The sequence below is a fragment of the Chaetodon auriga genome, chromosome 10, assembly GCF_051107435.1.
Source record: "Chaetodon auriga isolate fChaAug3 chromosome 10, fChaAug3.hap1, whole genome shotgun sequence".
Classification (NCBI taxonomy): Eukaryota; Metazoa; Chordata; class Actinopteri; order Chaetodontiformes; family Chaetodontidae; genus Chaetodon; species Chaetodon auriga.
The window spans coordinates 11413807-11430476 of record NC_135083.1 but is presented as its reverse complement, the minus strand read 5'-3'; the positions used below and the strand labels follow the sequence as shown (position 1 = coordinate 11430476).

The 16670-nt window shown below is 41.7% G+C and overlaps 1 protein-coding gene across 4 annotated transcripts in view; it reads right to left on the bottom strand.

Moving 5' to 3' along the window:
* Positions 1 to 16670, bottom strand: part of LOC143326695 (protein NLRC3-like) — a 206867-nt gene that overhangs the window by 8337 nt on the left and 181860 nt on the right. The window contains exons 1-4 of one of the 4 annotated variants that reach the window (XR_013077699.1): positions 4472 to 4598; positions 2821 to 2958; positions 2551 to 2688; positions 305 to 513 (exon numbers count right to left, since the gene is read on the bottom strand). The exons of 1 other annotated variant lie outside the window; for it this stretch is intronic. Coding sequence is in view for 2 of the 3 variants with exons in the window: in XM_076740501.1 (XP_076596616.1) it covers positions 305 to 513; positions 2551 to 2688; positions 2821 to 2951 (478 nt within the window). In the remaining variant the exon portion in view is untranslated. Of the gene's footprint in view, positions 1 to 304; positions 514 to 2550; positions 2689 to 2820; positions 2959 to 4460; positions 4599 to 16670 lie in introns of those variants that run through there. 2 more of the 4 variants (XM_076740501.1, XM_076740500.1) reach the window with 2 other exon arrangements.

The window sequence follows — 16670 nt, the reverse complement described above, 5'->3', positions numbered from 1 at the left end:
AGAAGCTGCATGTTGTGTGGCTCACACACGTGATGACAATATTTGCATCATCTGCCGCTGTAATGCTTGAAAGCACTCATGATTTTAATTAATGGTAGGATGACGACCATGAGCCCTCCCTAGCTTTAGCCTATTAGCAAGCTTCATCTGAGACATTGTGACACTGACACTAGTGTTGGATTTTGGAGGTCTAGCAGAACCAGTGAACAACACTCAGCTGCCTGACAACATGTTATGCAAAAAACAGTGAAAAAGTGACTGCAGGGACACAAGAAGATTTGCTTTATAAACTGTATACACCTACATGGCTCCGTGCTTTGTCGACTGGGTGTCTGCACTTCCGGACTTCTGGATCTTTTTCCACACTGGGGACATGAGACACTTTCTGCTGATTTCCACTCTTCCTCACAAGAGGCAATGCATTTCCTGCAGTAGCTGTGTCCACAGTTTGTAGAATCTGAATCCCTCAGGACCTCCTGCTCCTTGATGACCTTATAAGTCCTTTTCCGCTCTCTGTGAAGATAAGGGCATTTTCTTTATAAATCAAAACCATTTATTTATTGTTAACAATATCAACTGTAATTCAGTGTAAAGATGAAGAGATATATATCAATCTGATGTAAGCGTAAAGCAACTCCTTCCACTTTTGTAAGTGTTCTCCATTTGTGGATGCAGGTCTGACTCAATCTTAGGCAAGTTTGTCCATATTGTCCACCTCTGAATGTATACTGAAAAGACAAGTCCAGATTTAATGATGAATTGCATACTCCCTGGGCCAAGAAAGGGGTGGTCACCCTACTCCAGAGTGTACCCTAGTCTTAGTGAGTTTCTTTGATCATGTTGTCTTTGCGATATGTCTGGTTATCGCCTCATAACATTTATCATGAGCCCTAGTCCACTGTTGCACAGGTATCTCTTAAAACGTTTTATTTCCTCCTTCATTCTCAAAAAAAAAAAAGTTTTAAAAAACATCTGTCCATATGAAAGCACAAAACACAATTTAAACACTGTCAAGAGCATGCCAAACCACAGGCAGCTCCATTTTCAGTGACCCAAAACTACATCTGTGTGTGAACAAAGGCCAAAACGTATAGAAAATGCTGGATTTTGACAAATACCCATGTACATGTGGTCTTTATCTATCTATCTATCTATCTATCTATCTATATAGATATATGTATGTATGTATGTATGTATAAAATTCTCTGTCATTCCAGATCCAGCCACTCCCTCCTCCCCTGCAGTAACCCCTTTCCTGTCATTTACCTCACCTGGCCTACTCAACCCATTCCTCACCTGGCCCTCATTTTCCAATCAGCCTAGCAGTACTTATGCCGGCCCTTCTCAACTCATTCCCTGCCAGATCGGTTGCCTGTCCGATCTTCCTGTTTGTACCATTACTTGATCTTTGTACCTTGGATTCCCAGCTTGCCCCTTGTCAGACAATTTTGCTTTTGACCCTTACCTTCTTAATTATCTTAGCCAGACCAAGCTCTCATTGTCCTGGAGAACAGGTGAATGCACTGTGGCCCGACCATCCATTTTGTATCTTCCTACCTAGTAAAAGGCCAGCCTCACCAGCAGTATGGAGAGCAATGTGAGCTGAACAATTGATCCAGAAATGGCCTCTAACCTTCTGCTCCACACTCAGCTCATCCTGTCTGGACAATATCACTACATTTCATTGTTTACTGACTGGCGGAGAACACCTTTGCCACTCAGCTGCGCATCAGCCCTGCTAATTTTGGATCCTGCTTATAATGCATATTACAGTATAACCATGGCTGTTTTTGTTATACATTTTACAAAATCCAAAATAATTAAAAAAAAAAAAAAACAGGTGAAAAACTTAAAATACTGACAAAATCACAGCATAAATTACAATTAGCTGTGTTCATCTGGAGTTAGCATTTAAAGTTTTCACACTGAGGGACACAGGTGCACAATCAGCAGCTTACAACCTAATTTCCTGCTTCCTGCAGTGATGACTTTCTTCTTGCACCCAGAAACACGACAATTTTTTTTATGAATGAGGACTTAAAATCTAGGTGAAAATCACAAAATCCTCTCTTTCTAAAAGATATAGGTATTTTTTGGGTGAAATGAGGCTTGTGGCAGCTTACGCAGTCATGGAAGTCATTTATAGCCACATGTCCACGACCTATCTGTCACAGCAGGCCGTCCATACAACAATGCTGAGCGATACATCCTCACTGTGACACGGCTGTCTGCTGTCAGAAATTTAACTCCCTCCACCTCACCATCATTTAGTGGAATGTAAACTTTGAATGATTTTAATTTGTCTTCATGTTCATTAAATGTTGTGTATCTCAGGCTCTGTGAGTTGTGAGTTAAGTGACGTGAGTGAGACCTGAATTTGCAAATTAATTTGGTATGAAAGCCTGCAGTCATAAGCACACAGGTGCATGATGAGGAGTCTGATCTGGAAACACCAAGTTTTTTTCTGACATATTATGTAAACACGGGTCTGTTTTCTGTTGTAAATGGGATGGTTCAACAGTAAGCAAAGAGAATAAGAAGAACTCTTACTTTGTGTTTAATAGTCCAGGTTGATTGCTGAAGCCAAGAGGAGTATCTTTGGACCGGTCACTCTTCATGGACAGACAGGTGGAGACTGGAGACCCTGCTCTGCCCTCCTCGTCTTTCCCACAAACATTCGTTCTTGGTCTAATAGGAAAGTCAGTCACAAACAATTGAGGGCTGTTTACAGCATCCATGAAGAGGTTAAAGGAAATACGCAATACATGAAACATTGATTGATTTAGTCCCTGAAGCAAAGAGAATAAGGACAACTCTTACTTTGTGTTTAATAGTTCAGGTTGATTGCTGAAGCCAAGAGGAGTATCTTTGGACCGGTCACTCTTCATGGACAGACAGGTGGAGACTGGAGACCTCGCTCTGCCTTCCTCGTCTTTCCCATAAACATCCATCCTTGGTCTAGCAGGAAAGTCAGCAATGCCAAGCTCACGTCAGACTCTGAAATCAGTGTGACTCACCGCAGGATGCTTCTGTAGATGACCGCCCAGTTGTCACCTTTTGGGACTATCTTGTCGCATACATTTGCTATTTAATGACAGCAGACAAGGGCTAATAATGGACTATTTGTATTTAGCTAAGGTTGAGTTTGTGGGTCATATTATTAGTAATAACAGACGGGGTACAGAGGGTAAGCTCGATAATTCTAAAAGGACTGAAAGCACTGGTCTTATTTCACATTAATTCACATACTAATTTGCATTATTGTTTTCAATCTTGTACCAAACAAACAGAAACTTGTTGCGTGTTTACTTTAACGTCCACTGAGTTTTTTCAGTATGAAATTCCGACTTGCATTGAAATTGCTTCAAGAAAGAATCTCTTTGCAGCCAGTAAGGACAAGAGGAGCAAGTACACTGACTCATTATGCTTTCAATATAATGTACATTTGAGTATGCAAGTTTTTTATTTAGATAGACTTGAGGGGTTAAAGAGGGTCTCTGACAGCTAAAATGAAAGCTCAGCAGTGGTGGAAGAAGTAGCAAAATCACAGTGTGGAAATACTTCACAAAAGCACAAAAAGTATTAGTATCAAAATAAACAAAGTGCCAAAAATTAATAGTATTATGCAGAAAGTCCCATTTCATAAAAATGCATCTTATTCAACTGGTTCAAAATTCCATACTAATATATACATCTCTTTAATGTTGCAACTAGCAGAAGTGGGATTCATTGTAAATAAAAAGTAACTAATTAAGGTTATCAAAAAAAAAAATGTTGTGGAGTTAAAAGCACAATGTTTGCCTCTGAATTGCAGTGCAGCACCTTCACCTATCAATTAGCAGAACTGGAAATACTCGAGTACAGTACGAGAACCTCAAAATTATTCTTAAGTACTGTGCTTGAGTAAGTGTACTCATTTACTTTGCTCCTCTGCAGCTCACAGGCCTGAGACTAACTGCAGAGAGGAGTTAACTGCTGCCATTGTTTTCAATCATGCTTCATAAAGTTAGTTTCACTTTTGATCGCTCGAAAGAGGAAACATGGACCACGAAGGAACTTCCGCACAATGATACAGAAGAATAACAACGGTGCTGTAATATATAAAGCTATACTACCAGCTACTACTACTAATAAAAATAGTAATAATAACAATAATAACAGTGAAGCCTTATATTTCTGTCATTTGAGTCATGCGCTCAGGAACACCTCTGGCTTATTTCTAAAAAAAAAATAAATAAATAAATAAATAAAATAAAATAAAATAAAATAAAATAAAATAAAAAATTAAGGAGTGCGTCATTGGAGAGATGTGGAGTTTGTTTCAAGAAAGGCCATACAATTTCACATTTTAAATGTACTTTAAGCTTTTTCTAATGGCTTTTAGATGAATTTAACCCCGTGAATATCTTAAAATCATATTTAATAGCATAACCATGCACAGCAGCGCCAACCGTACATACCATTGACTGACCTCACTGGACTTTTTAGCCGTTCATTTCCACAAATCCGTCCAATATCTCCACGTATATATCTCCACACAGTGCGTAAAAGAAATAGAAATTGTCACGTCGTCTGACTTCTCGAGTCCCGTTTCCGCTGTCAGCCCCCCGCACCGCCTCAAGCGCGTTAGTGCCCCCTAACACTCCCATGGTAGTTTCACTATGAGGTGTCGCCTCCCTGCCACCAAACCAGTACACCAAACTGGCCACCACAGACCATTAAATGTCTCTCTTCCGGCTTTTCAAAATAAGTCGACACAGTTCAGTTTAGTTTTCAGGTCACGCTTTCAATCAATAACCAATATCACGTCGACTTCCGTTCCAATGACGTTATTTTCAGGCACTTTATCAACATCCTACTCAGAGCAAAACAGGCAAACGGGAACAAATGAAAACTTGGGGGTGACAAAGACTCGTAAAAGAGATGTGAAATTTTATTGAGATTGTGTGAGAATACAATCATTATAAAATAACAATAATATAATAAACTAATTGTTAATTGTTGGGTCACATACTAGACTGGAAACACAGGGCGCCAGAAAAAAAAGCATATATTGTCCCTCGAAATCAGATCTCAATAAAAAGAAGCTCACTTGAATCTTTATCTCCTAAAATCAGCTGTTTCTTCATGGGTTGTTCATCATTTGTGGCTGCTGTGTCAGTTTCCATCAGTTATCACAAACATCCACAAAGGAGGTTCAAGTAAATTCAATTTAACTTACATTTACTAACATCTGATGACCACCAACAGGGTTTTGACCTCCAGATGTAAACTTCAGGGTGACTAACCAGTTCCAAAGTTGGGCCTTTCTGGCATCAGTGCTCAAGATTGCTGCAGAAATGCTGCGATGGTGCATCACAGTTACAAAGAATTCTGATAAGACAAATATGTGTTTTGAATCAGCTTCAGTCTCTTAGTATTATATCATACATGCAGCCATCAGATACATATTTCAGAGCTTTTTGCGCATCATCTGGTAATTACACGTATGTAACACCAGAGGGGGTCATACACTCATGTGTGTCTGGCTGCTGTATGTCCACTTGAGGTGGGCCAAGGACTGAGACGCCTCAGTTCTTTTCAAGATAATTGATCTCTTTCTAACAGCATAAATATACCTCAACAAAAGTGCACAATTGTTGCTTTAGATGTTAAAGGAATGTGGGACATATGTTTTTCATAACATAAAGTAATTTACATGAGAAATAAGTGGCTTTCTACCAGAGTTTGTTGTTCTGGGACATTGAATAATTTAATTTCTTCACTCATTACGTTACCAAAAATGTCAATTAAGCCATAGTTGTTATCAAAAACAAACAAACAAACAAACAAAAATGTGTCATCTAATTATGCTTTAACTTAGATATTATATATTTAACTTCAGACTGATATTCATTTATATATATATATACAGAAGTACTGACATGTTAGGTTTTCTGCACAATTGATTGATAAAAACATGGGATGAGCCTTTGTTATTCAACCAGGAAGGTTATCTCACAGGATGTATGGAGAACCACATTGCCCTGGTGCACTGTGGGCACAGACACACACACACACACACACACACACACTCACTCTTGCACATCCTGTGGCACTGTGGCAGGCAAGTAATATCCACCACACACACTCACACTGTTCGCCGGCAGGACCAAGGCCAACTGCCTGCTAGTATTTTTATAATCTTCATCCTCCCTGACCTATTGCTCCCCTCCTGGCGCCAGTGGTCTCAGCCCTCCCCCTGCGATGCCTCAACCTTACACACACACACACACACACACACACACACACACACACACACACACACACACACACACACTTGCAAACACACATACTCCTGTACACTCGGCAGCCCCTCCACGGATAATTGAGACCAGCTGTTGCAAGGTGCCTCTTCCCCCGACCCTGCACCCCTCCTTCACCCTGCTGCTGCTGCTGCTGCACTTGCCTTTCTGGCAGAAAGCTACTCCAAAGACCCCCCTCCCCTTCCTTTCTCTGCCCAAACTCACATCATCTCCTTCTCACATGCCTCTGAGTGCTCTTCCCATCAGCTGTGTTGATTGATTAGTGTGTTTTTGTTTTGTTTTGTTTTGTTTTTTTTACTCTTTATCGGTCATTAATGATACTTCAGTTCAGTTCATTCTTGAGTAAGCACAATGCATTCAGTCTTTAACTAGTTTAATTTACAGCATTTTAGATTGTACAGTCGTGAAAATCAAACTTCTGCATTAATTATGACCCATCAAAGTGGTCTGAGGCTCAGCTGTGAAGAAAATTAGTCCTTTTATAAGGCACTCCGTGATGTTCAAAATTGATCATCAAGGCCAAGCTGAGTTTAATGTTGGACAGAAAATTAATCAGTAACTATTTTGAATGAATTATGGTACTAATTTAGAACCAAAGTGTCGAACAATCCCTGCATAAAGGTTCTCAATTGTAAGGACTTGCAATGTTTTTGTGTAATAGTCATGTGCTCGTTGATAGATCATTTTTGGGTTTTGGATTGTTGGTTGAACGTAACAAGCAATTTAAAGGCCTAAACTAAGATTTCACAAATCAAAACAAACATTTATTTCTTTATCATTATTTACTTGTGACATTTTATTGACTAAACATTACATCAATTAATCGAGAAAATATATCATTGATAATGAAAAAATCATTAACCACCCCTTGGTCGCCCCCTTGGTTCCTCCTCTGGGTTTTGGTATATTTGGGAAGAGAGACATGACCCAACCAGTGGTGTCTGCGAGCCACTGATGGTTGGAATTTGTGGAGTTTGGGAGAGGAATGGAGGAGGCGAGGGGCAGGAGGAGGGTTGGGACAGGCATGTCAGACTCTCTTTTCCAGCTGGTCCTGAGGGGTCAAACTGTGTGTGGATGTGTGCATGTCATGGCCTCTCATTAGGGGGTGAGACGCTGCGGCTCCAGACCCCCATGGTAGGATTGCTGGGTGAGTCTGCAATGATCCTGCCACTTTGATGCCCCTGACCCCCATCCCCCCCACCAGGAGGTTAATGAGCCACAGTGAGCTCTGCAGGCGTGCTGTTTTGTGTGTGTGTGTGTGTGTGTATGTGTGTGTGTGTGTGTAGATTTGAGGTGGGGGCATTAAGAGGAGGTGCAAGGAACCTCCAGACCCCTGATATGCTTTTTACTGTGGTCCCAAGCAGCAGTCAGATCAGATGACCCGGCTGTGTATGTTTGGATGTAGAGAATAATATTAGAATAACTCTGAAATAGCTAAAACAGCACCTGCTCCTCATGGTGGATTTATCCATTCCTGCACAGTGAATGAACAAAATAACATAAAACTTTCATGTAAATGGACTTTAAAGGTTTGAAGTAACTAAATCAGCACTGAAAACAGTGTTTTGAGGGAGCATCATATCAGGTTTTGTGCCATTTAGCAGAATTCATCATCCCATCTTTGTCTGGACCTGCTCCTTAAAGCTTGGGGGAGCTTCCTTTTGCTAAAATTATCTTCACATTCAGACAGCAATCAGTAAGTCAAATTTGCTGACAAAAAAGAAAAATATCGTGGCATTTATTTATTTATTTATATATTCATTAAAAGAGCCGTCCTCTCATCGCAGCTCCTCAACGCTCCCTCGTGGACTCCAGCAGTAGTCAGGCAGGGCACGTCATGTGTTTTGAGGGAGTAGCTTTGGAGGGGAGTATGAAGGGAAGAGATGGGATTTTTCGGTTGGGAACTTTCAAAACCATCATCAATTAATCACCAGCCCCAGCTTTAATCAACATGAGGCTGGAGGAGAATCTGTCATAAACAGCAGCTTGGTGGACTTAATGACCCCAATCACCCTGATTTGAGACAGTTAAGCAAATTGAAACTTTTTTTATAGTTTTGCCACATTTTCCATCATTACAGCTGGATTTAATTTAATACAAATTTAATTTGAATAGATAAATCATATTACATAAATAATTTCAGTAAGAAAATCCACAAACTTTTTCAAAGTCTTGTGGATTTGGGGACAGTTTCCCCAAAGCAACCATGAGAATTTTAACCTTCTTTCGCTGCACACTCTCTCAGTTGTCTCATGTTGCCTTGAAATCTCAAACACTGTCAAACATTTTCAGAGCTGCCAAATGTTGCTAACCAGCACTGAAATTAAAATGACCCACCTCTGTGGCAGTGTTTGTGATTGAGTATGTCTACACATCCAAATGCATGAATTTTACACTGTGAGGCAGAATGAAACTCTGGAGTTGAGTTTGATTCACTGCCTTAATCGTCAGTAATTACTGACCATAATTGCTAGTCTTTTTTTTCTCTCAATTTCTGTTCATCTCTAACATCTGCAAATTGCCCCAGTATTACTTCGCATAGCTGAGCAGGCAGTGGAACATGAATGTGTTGTTTTGGGCGGGGCAGTGCAAGCCCTGGCCTGCAAAAGGAAGGCATGGCAGTCCAAAACAGGTGCTCAGACTCTCTTTTTTTTCCTCAATTCTTTTCATCATTCACTCGCTTTCCCTCTTTCTTCTCCCCACACCTGTCGAGGTGTGAGAACTCATGCTGGTTCAGCCGAGCAGCTTAGCCAAACCTAAATAGCATATACTTTATCTCCTCTGCCACCCCCGTCTGCTGTCCCCAGTCACTCCCCGCTGCCCCTTGATGTAAGGTGTTATTTTAGGGTTGATAAGTTGTGTGTCTTTGAGCTCTGCAGCTTAGGCCAAAAAGGGGAAGGGACAGAAAGGCAGAAGTGGGAGAATGGCATGGCTTGTTTGGAGCAAATTTGAAACCCTGTAATTAAGAAAAAATGTTACAGATGGGTGAAAACGAAATGATCCACAACCTGTTACATTACACATGTGCCTTCTGCTCAGAGCTGAAGGGTGTTGGGTGTTTTTACTGTAATCGCACTGTAAAAATCAAATTTTGGGGACCTCTAGTGATTTGATCCTGGTTTGATTGATGGCCTCACCACGAGACAGGTGGTCCCTGCCCCCTGGTGGAGCACCTTACTGGGTCTGCAGTAAGCCGTCATCCCCCCTGTCTGTTGTCACCATGACACAGATCAAGATTTACCCAGCTGTTTAGGCCCTGTGGATGTGCAGGAGCATCAGTGGCTAGAGAAAGTTTCCAATTATCAGCCAATAGAAGAGCATCACTATCCACTGAAAACCACCAGAGTTGGTGATTCTGAATTTTCCAGATAACCTGAATGATTGAATCTTCCTTTATGAGTTTAAAGAAGAATGAACCTGCCCATAAAACTTTCCAGAGTACAAGAGTTTAGCAGTGAGTTACCTTACAGCATAAAATAATGAAATAAACATTTTTACTTACTCCAATACACAGCTGGGAATTTAAAAATATTCTGTGGTGTAATGGCATGAAGGTAATGTGATCATTTTTCAAACTTCCCCTCTGTTTGGTTTTTCCTCCATTATCTTTCTGTTTAACACTCCGCTCTTAGGTGGAAACAGCAATGAATTGTAGACTTTGAAGATGGTGCCAGCATTAAAATAGAAAAAATGTCTCAAGTTATCTGAAATCTGACAGGCTCTTTGTAACATCCCGCAGCTGGTAGCTTGTAAGTACAGTTAAAGAGTAGATAAAACGTATCATGCATTCATTCAGACCCACTTAATGTTTTAAATTTAAGATGTGGGATTTGAAAGCGAAACAAAACTGAACAGAATTTATTAAAATGTCAACACTATGTTTACACACCATCGTGGTAGACGCCTCAGCTACAACCAGAAGTGCAGTTGATTTTCCTTATAAGAAAATCCTCTTTCCATTACATGAATATTCACGGAAACGTGTTCAAATGTGACATATTCTGGTGTGGAACTGACTTCCCGCCTACCTCTGCATGATCATATTTTACATGAAAACACCACTTACTTACTCTGCAAATGTGAAAATGAACTGTACCGCGGTACTTTAATTTGTTTTGCTGATGAATTGTGATCAAACCTAACAGTGAATCTGCTTGGAGCGGTATAATTCCACTGAAACTGATTTGGGCACATCTGGAAAGGCTTTATGGGAAGATTCTGGTTTCAAATACTGTGTTTGTGTGTGTGTGTCTTTGGGTGGCTGTCATGTGGGAATCCTCTCAGCATTCTTCACAGGGGGCTGTTTTCTTTGGCTTTCAAAAAAAAAAAAACAAGCTCTCAGGTAATGACTTCAGTGTGTTGGTGTGTTTTTATTTCATTTGTGTGACACCAAATTCAAGCATCCAGTAAGCACAGCGGTCTGTGTTTCATACGGGGTGGCATGTTTGTGAGGCTGGTGCATGTGTGTGTTTGTGCGTGTTTGGGCACATGTGCGTGCATGCATGCCATCCTCTACTCCTCTCATCTGGTCAGGCCCTCTAGCTGGTAATCTGAGCATAGAGATTAGAAAGAAAAACAGCAGAGAAGAATGTCTTTGGTTGAGCCAGCGAGGAATTTACAATGGCCTTCAGGCTGCTTTGACCTCTCCCTCCCTTTCTCTCTCTCTCTCTCTCTCTCACTCACACACACACACACACACACACACACACACACACACATATCCCTAAAGGAAAATTCATTTGTTTGTAACCCAGGTCTGATTTCATCGTTCAGTTATGATCCCATTTTATTCACCAACTTCAGTTAAGATCTGAGGATGCACTGACATCACTAGAAAGGAGTCCAATGTGCGAAGCAACAGTCGGGCACGTGATCGCACAGGTTAGGAACAAACCCTCAGTTCAGACATCTCATTTTTTTGGAGCTAAAGCAAAAGTGACACACCTACCATGTTGGCATTAGAGTAACCTTCGCAGTGGTGGATCGAGCTATCAAATTATTTGATGCCAAAAAAAAAAAAAATCCTCAGGTTAGGTTCTGAGATTGCCACTGTCTTCCACACGGACTGCTTACCTGCATGCCACCTGCATTACCAAAGCCTGCTCAAACGTGATTGGTCAACACCACCCTGACTACAAATGGAAACCGGAACACTTCCATGCTGCCAAAGTCTGTCCCTTGCCGACAGATCCTGTGTTCATATGCAGAGATCTCTTTCTGGAGAATAATTTGATGCTTCATAAGGTTTATTATTAACATTACAGGGAATTTTATCAAATTTGATGCAGAATATATTTTAAAAAGAAACAAACATTGCCTGAATCATGATGTATAGACTTTTATAGTAAGAAGTATTATTATTTGTTTTGTTAGTTTCTGTGTTAGCCATTTATGGATTCCCAGGTAGTAATCACAGCTGGAATAAAGAAATTTTTAAAACACATAGAATAAATGCAATGAAAATAGTACATAGACATGACAAAGATTGACATAAGATAAACATAAAGAATATTCACTTGTACATAAATATGCAAAACACTGAAATGTAAAGCACTTACAGCACAATTTCTATGCATTTTAAATACTGTTGACCTTTTCATCTTGTACTTTGAAAGAATTGCTGTCATGAGATAATTCAAACAAATTGAAACTGAACAGTCATATTTACATTTGACTTATGTTTTTCGATTCAATTAATCATTTCTTTTCAACTGGAAGTGAAACAATCAAAAAATAAGTGCATTAGTCTAAGCTACTATAAACGTGCCAATCACATTGTTCCAGATATATTTTGTGTAATCTGAACATTTCTGTTGCTACTGGACTGATACTGAAACTGGTGAGTAAAATCCTCATCACAATCCATGAAAATGATGAAAACTTCAAAATAATATGTGAAAACTGTTGTCGCTGTTGGACATAGCGAAGATATGTTTTCAGACGTCTCCATCTGTTGCCGCACGGATGTAATGGTCCAACAGCTTGCAGTGATGTCAGCGTGCGGGCAGAGTTGACACCATGTTGTAGGACAGACAAGGAGTTCGAGGCAGAAAGCTCCGATAGAGTTCTAGTTTCAGAGGGACAGCTGTGTGGACACTCAAGACAAACTGGCAACCAGACCACCTGATCTGACCCCCCTCGCTCAGTCACAGCCCAGCAACCTGCCTTCCTCCCAGACAAACCTCAGCCAGTGTGTGTGTGTGTGTGTGTGTGTGTGTGTGTGTGTGTGTGTGTGTGTGTGTGTGTGCGACAGAGAGAGGAGGGGTATACAGGTCTTTGGACAGACGAAGGGGACAGGTGTTAGGGACAGGAGGTGCCGTGTGGCCCGGAGGCGTGGTCAGGTGGTGACACACCTGTCCCTACTTGCACAAGAGGGTCTAGTTACACATACACACACACACACACACACACACACACAAGCATGCACATCAGTCTGACCATGTGTTCTGACATGCAACGTTAAGCCAACGAGCCTCTCGTGCAATGTGAATCTGCTCAGTGTGACAAACCAGGGCTGATTCTTGTTATGCCAAAGACAACATGGCGAGCTCACTCTGTGGCAAAGCAACGTGATCGTTCTGTGAGAAGTGAGGGGGCACATGAATTGAGCGGCGGGCACGCAATACAAGGCTCTGTGTGGAGATTTGGTTACCTTGAAAGTGTGTGTGACAGAAAAACGAAAGAAAGTGTCTGGATGTGATTAATTGTTGTTTTTGACGCACAGTGGCTTAAGTGTCTTCGTGATCTCTGTGGATCATGTGGCTTGTTGTGCTGATGCAAATGGAGCAAACGGCTCCACAGCAGGCAAATTGATTAAGAAAGGATCGCATAAGACCCAAGGCTCATGCTTGTTCCTTGAAACTCTTTATTTTAGCATAAAATCGATGGTAACTAACAGCTCAGTAAATACTGTTTAGAGTATCAGCCCGCTGCAAATGTACATTAATCCAGTCTGAATGACTCAGAAACGCTTTCATTTGATTTTGAATTCTTCTGATTTCTGAGATCTAAAGTACGATATAGCTTGATGTCCCTCTGTGCTCCCTTTTTAAAAGAGTGTAAGTGGACACCAGTGTGTGTGGCACATGCAGTGTTTCTGTAAAACCTTGGAGATGGGGGGAGATAGACGTCTGGCCCTGGGGTTTGGATTTCAGGCAGGTGCATTCGCCTGCCCTGCGGCTCCTGGAGGGACAGGATAGGACGGGACAAGGCGGGAGGAGGAGGAGAAGGGAGGCAATCTCTGCAGTCACACACACACACACACAAACTCAAGATCCCCAACTCAAAGACTGATCTCCACCCGTCTTAGCCCCCCTCCCCAGCACCCTCCATATCCCTCATTGACTGGAATGCGTCGGGACAATAGAACTGTCCTGGTCCTTCGGCTGGCACTCCCCTGGGCCCACACAGGCCCTGACAGGAGGACAAAAGTGCACCTTGCACCTCTCAGCACCAGTAGCAGCACCCTGGGGGCAAATACCTGAATACCTGTGGTAAATAAGAGGGAGAGGAGAGAGAGAATGGCACATGAGGCAAGAGAGAGAAAAGAGAGAGGGATGAATGAAAGAAAAAGGAAAAATAGTCGACACAGGCGATTTTATGCTCTCAGCTGCCAAGTGTAACACAGACTCATCCAGAGGTCCAAGAAAAACACGACAGCGGTCTTCCTATTTTGATATCCTCTCCTCTCTTACTATAGTAATTCATTATGTCGCTCATTCTTTCATATCTATTCTGACACCTGCTTTCTTTGCACCATCCCCCCAGTATGTACTCTCCACGTCTTACTCTCTGTCAGTACACTCTTGCTCGTGTCAGGACTTGCAGGCTGCTGCCTAGCTTACTCTGTGTGTGGTTTGTGCACATTTGGCTCAGACGCTCCTTTTCTTGCAGCACATTTAAGCCTGATTGGCTCATCGTTGAAATATATCTCAGTACACGCCTCTGATATTTCTGTCTAACAACTGGATGTGCAGGAGTTCTCTGATTTCACTGATTCCTTATTGAGCAGCAGCTCTCAGTAAATCAAGGCCCAAAGGGTTTCCCTCGGAGTAATCCCTGTATTTCACTGACTTGTCCCCACGCTCTGGGTGAATGTGTGCTAATCAGTGAAATGAAGTGTGTTAAGCCACGGTCACATTACCGCTGATGCAACCGCAATCACTTTGCTCTGTGCAACAAACGTGGGCGTAGTGAGACTGTGAGGTCATGCTACAGGATGTGTTCTGGAGGGGAGAACAACTTTTAATAAAAGGTACAAATACCTCACCACTGCTTCTGTTCTTAAGTAGAGGGCGTTGATGGAAAGTACTGATATTTCATGCTTAATCTAACTGTTGTACGGGATGCTGAATATTCTCATTTTTGCACCTGCATGCACATTAGCTTTTAGCCTCCCACTACTGAGACAACCAGGGAAGCCAACACCAAACAGCTAGGAACTTAGCTGCCAAAGTCCTCTCTGTTAAAATATTGATAAAAGAACAACTTCATGGAGCATGTAAAGAATGTGGTTAAGGGATGGTTAGGTAGGAACAAAAATCACTTGGTTTCAGTTAGGAAAAGATCATGCTTTGGCTTAAAATACGCGGCTTAATCACCACAAACACACCTGGGAAATATCCCATCATCTCATTAAATATGCCCAGTTTTGTCGCCTCGAACGCGGCAGCTGTCTGCTGCTTGACAGTCGTCTCCTCTCATCGTCTCATATACATGGAACAGTAATCAGAGCTACGTCACATCGACACCTATTCTAGATACATGTGAAACATACAGATTTAACGTATCCGTGGTTTGCAGGAAAAGTACAATGCCAACATTTCATTCTGTCAACTGGGCTACAGTAAATCACGCCATCTCCCTTTTCGTTTGCATTACATAACATTAATCAAGTGTAATTGTGCCAGATGGCAGGAGCCTGCGAGATCAGATTCCGAGATGTGTGATATTCAAGCCTGAGGTCACTGTGACATCAAGCGTCTCTATTTGTCAACCTTGTACAGTTAAGTGTGGTGGTGGTGGAAGAAGTATTCAGATCTTTGAATTCAGTAGAAGTAGCAATGCTACCTCGTAAAAATACTCCAAGACAAGTGAAAGTCTTTCAAGCATTATTTTATGAACCAGTTTTCCTATGTAAAATCTTAATATCTATAGCTGTCAGATAAATGAAGTAAAAGCACAGCATTTTCTTTAAAGTAGAGGTTTAAAGTAGTGATATATATTATATTACACTCAAGTATCTTATCTATAAACTCTTTCTTCATTTAATTTGCCTATTTATATCAACCCCTGATGGATTTTATCATAGACTTTATCCATATTGCCCCAACAACTTGCTCCTTGCATGATTATGTAAGTGTAATTGTATAATTGGGTGCAATGGAAAGCACAAGCCTGGAAACCTCTGTTACACACAACGCATCTCATCTGTTTACTCTCCTGTCCCTTTATGGCTCATCCTCTACCCTCTGACCCTTTTGGACAGAGAAGGTCTGTGTTTAGGAGGAAACACAGCACCAGCACATAACACACACAGGCGCACACACACACACCATTGAAAGGGGACAGCAGGAGTGCGGAGGTGGGCAGGAAATGGCGTGTACCCCCTCCTAAGGCCACATCCTGTCCTTGGGTAAAACTGGTTTATTTGTCCAGAGATCTGAGCTCTTTGTGTGCACAGAAGCATCCATGTCAGGTTGCCTGTTAAGACTTAATGCAAACCCTGAAACCATCCAGAGTTATACAAATCTCTCACAAGTAAAGCATCCACGGAGAGTGTATCTCTCTGCCCTCTCAGCCCAAGTCATTGATCAAGTGTGCATTGCAACATGTGGCATTCCTCAGCAAATTCTACTCCCTACTGATTTGATAAACGGCCCACAAAACAGAAACACTCATTCTTCACCAGTCACCCACTAACCCACCCACCTCCCTCCTCCACCTCCTCCAGTGCCCAATCTCTTTCCCTCAGTCTCTTCTCCCACGTTGCTCTGTCTTTTCCTCCTCCCATTGTCGTCTTCTTACCCCCAGTTCGCCCTCTCCTTGAAACTGCATGCTATTAGTTTCCCCCATGCTATGTGCCTGTTATTTTATACAGCCTGGAGAAATGCTGTCAGCCTGTAGAAATCTAAATCAGATTTTCTTAAAGCAACATTATGCAAGAATTTGAGGGGTTTTTTTGCAACTTGGTGCCCCTCAGTGCAGTACTCCCAGTACTGCACTGAGTACAGTACAGTACTCCCCCCCTGAGTGCAGCTCACTTTTAAACCACTGTCGTGAATACAAATCACCCTCTTCCTCCGTCAATATCCTCTTCAGTCTCTTCACCTCTGACATGATGTCCATATTAACAATACTGAGCTA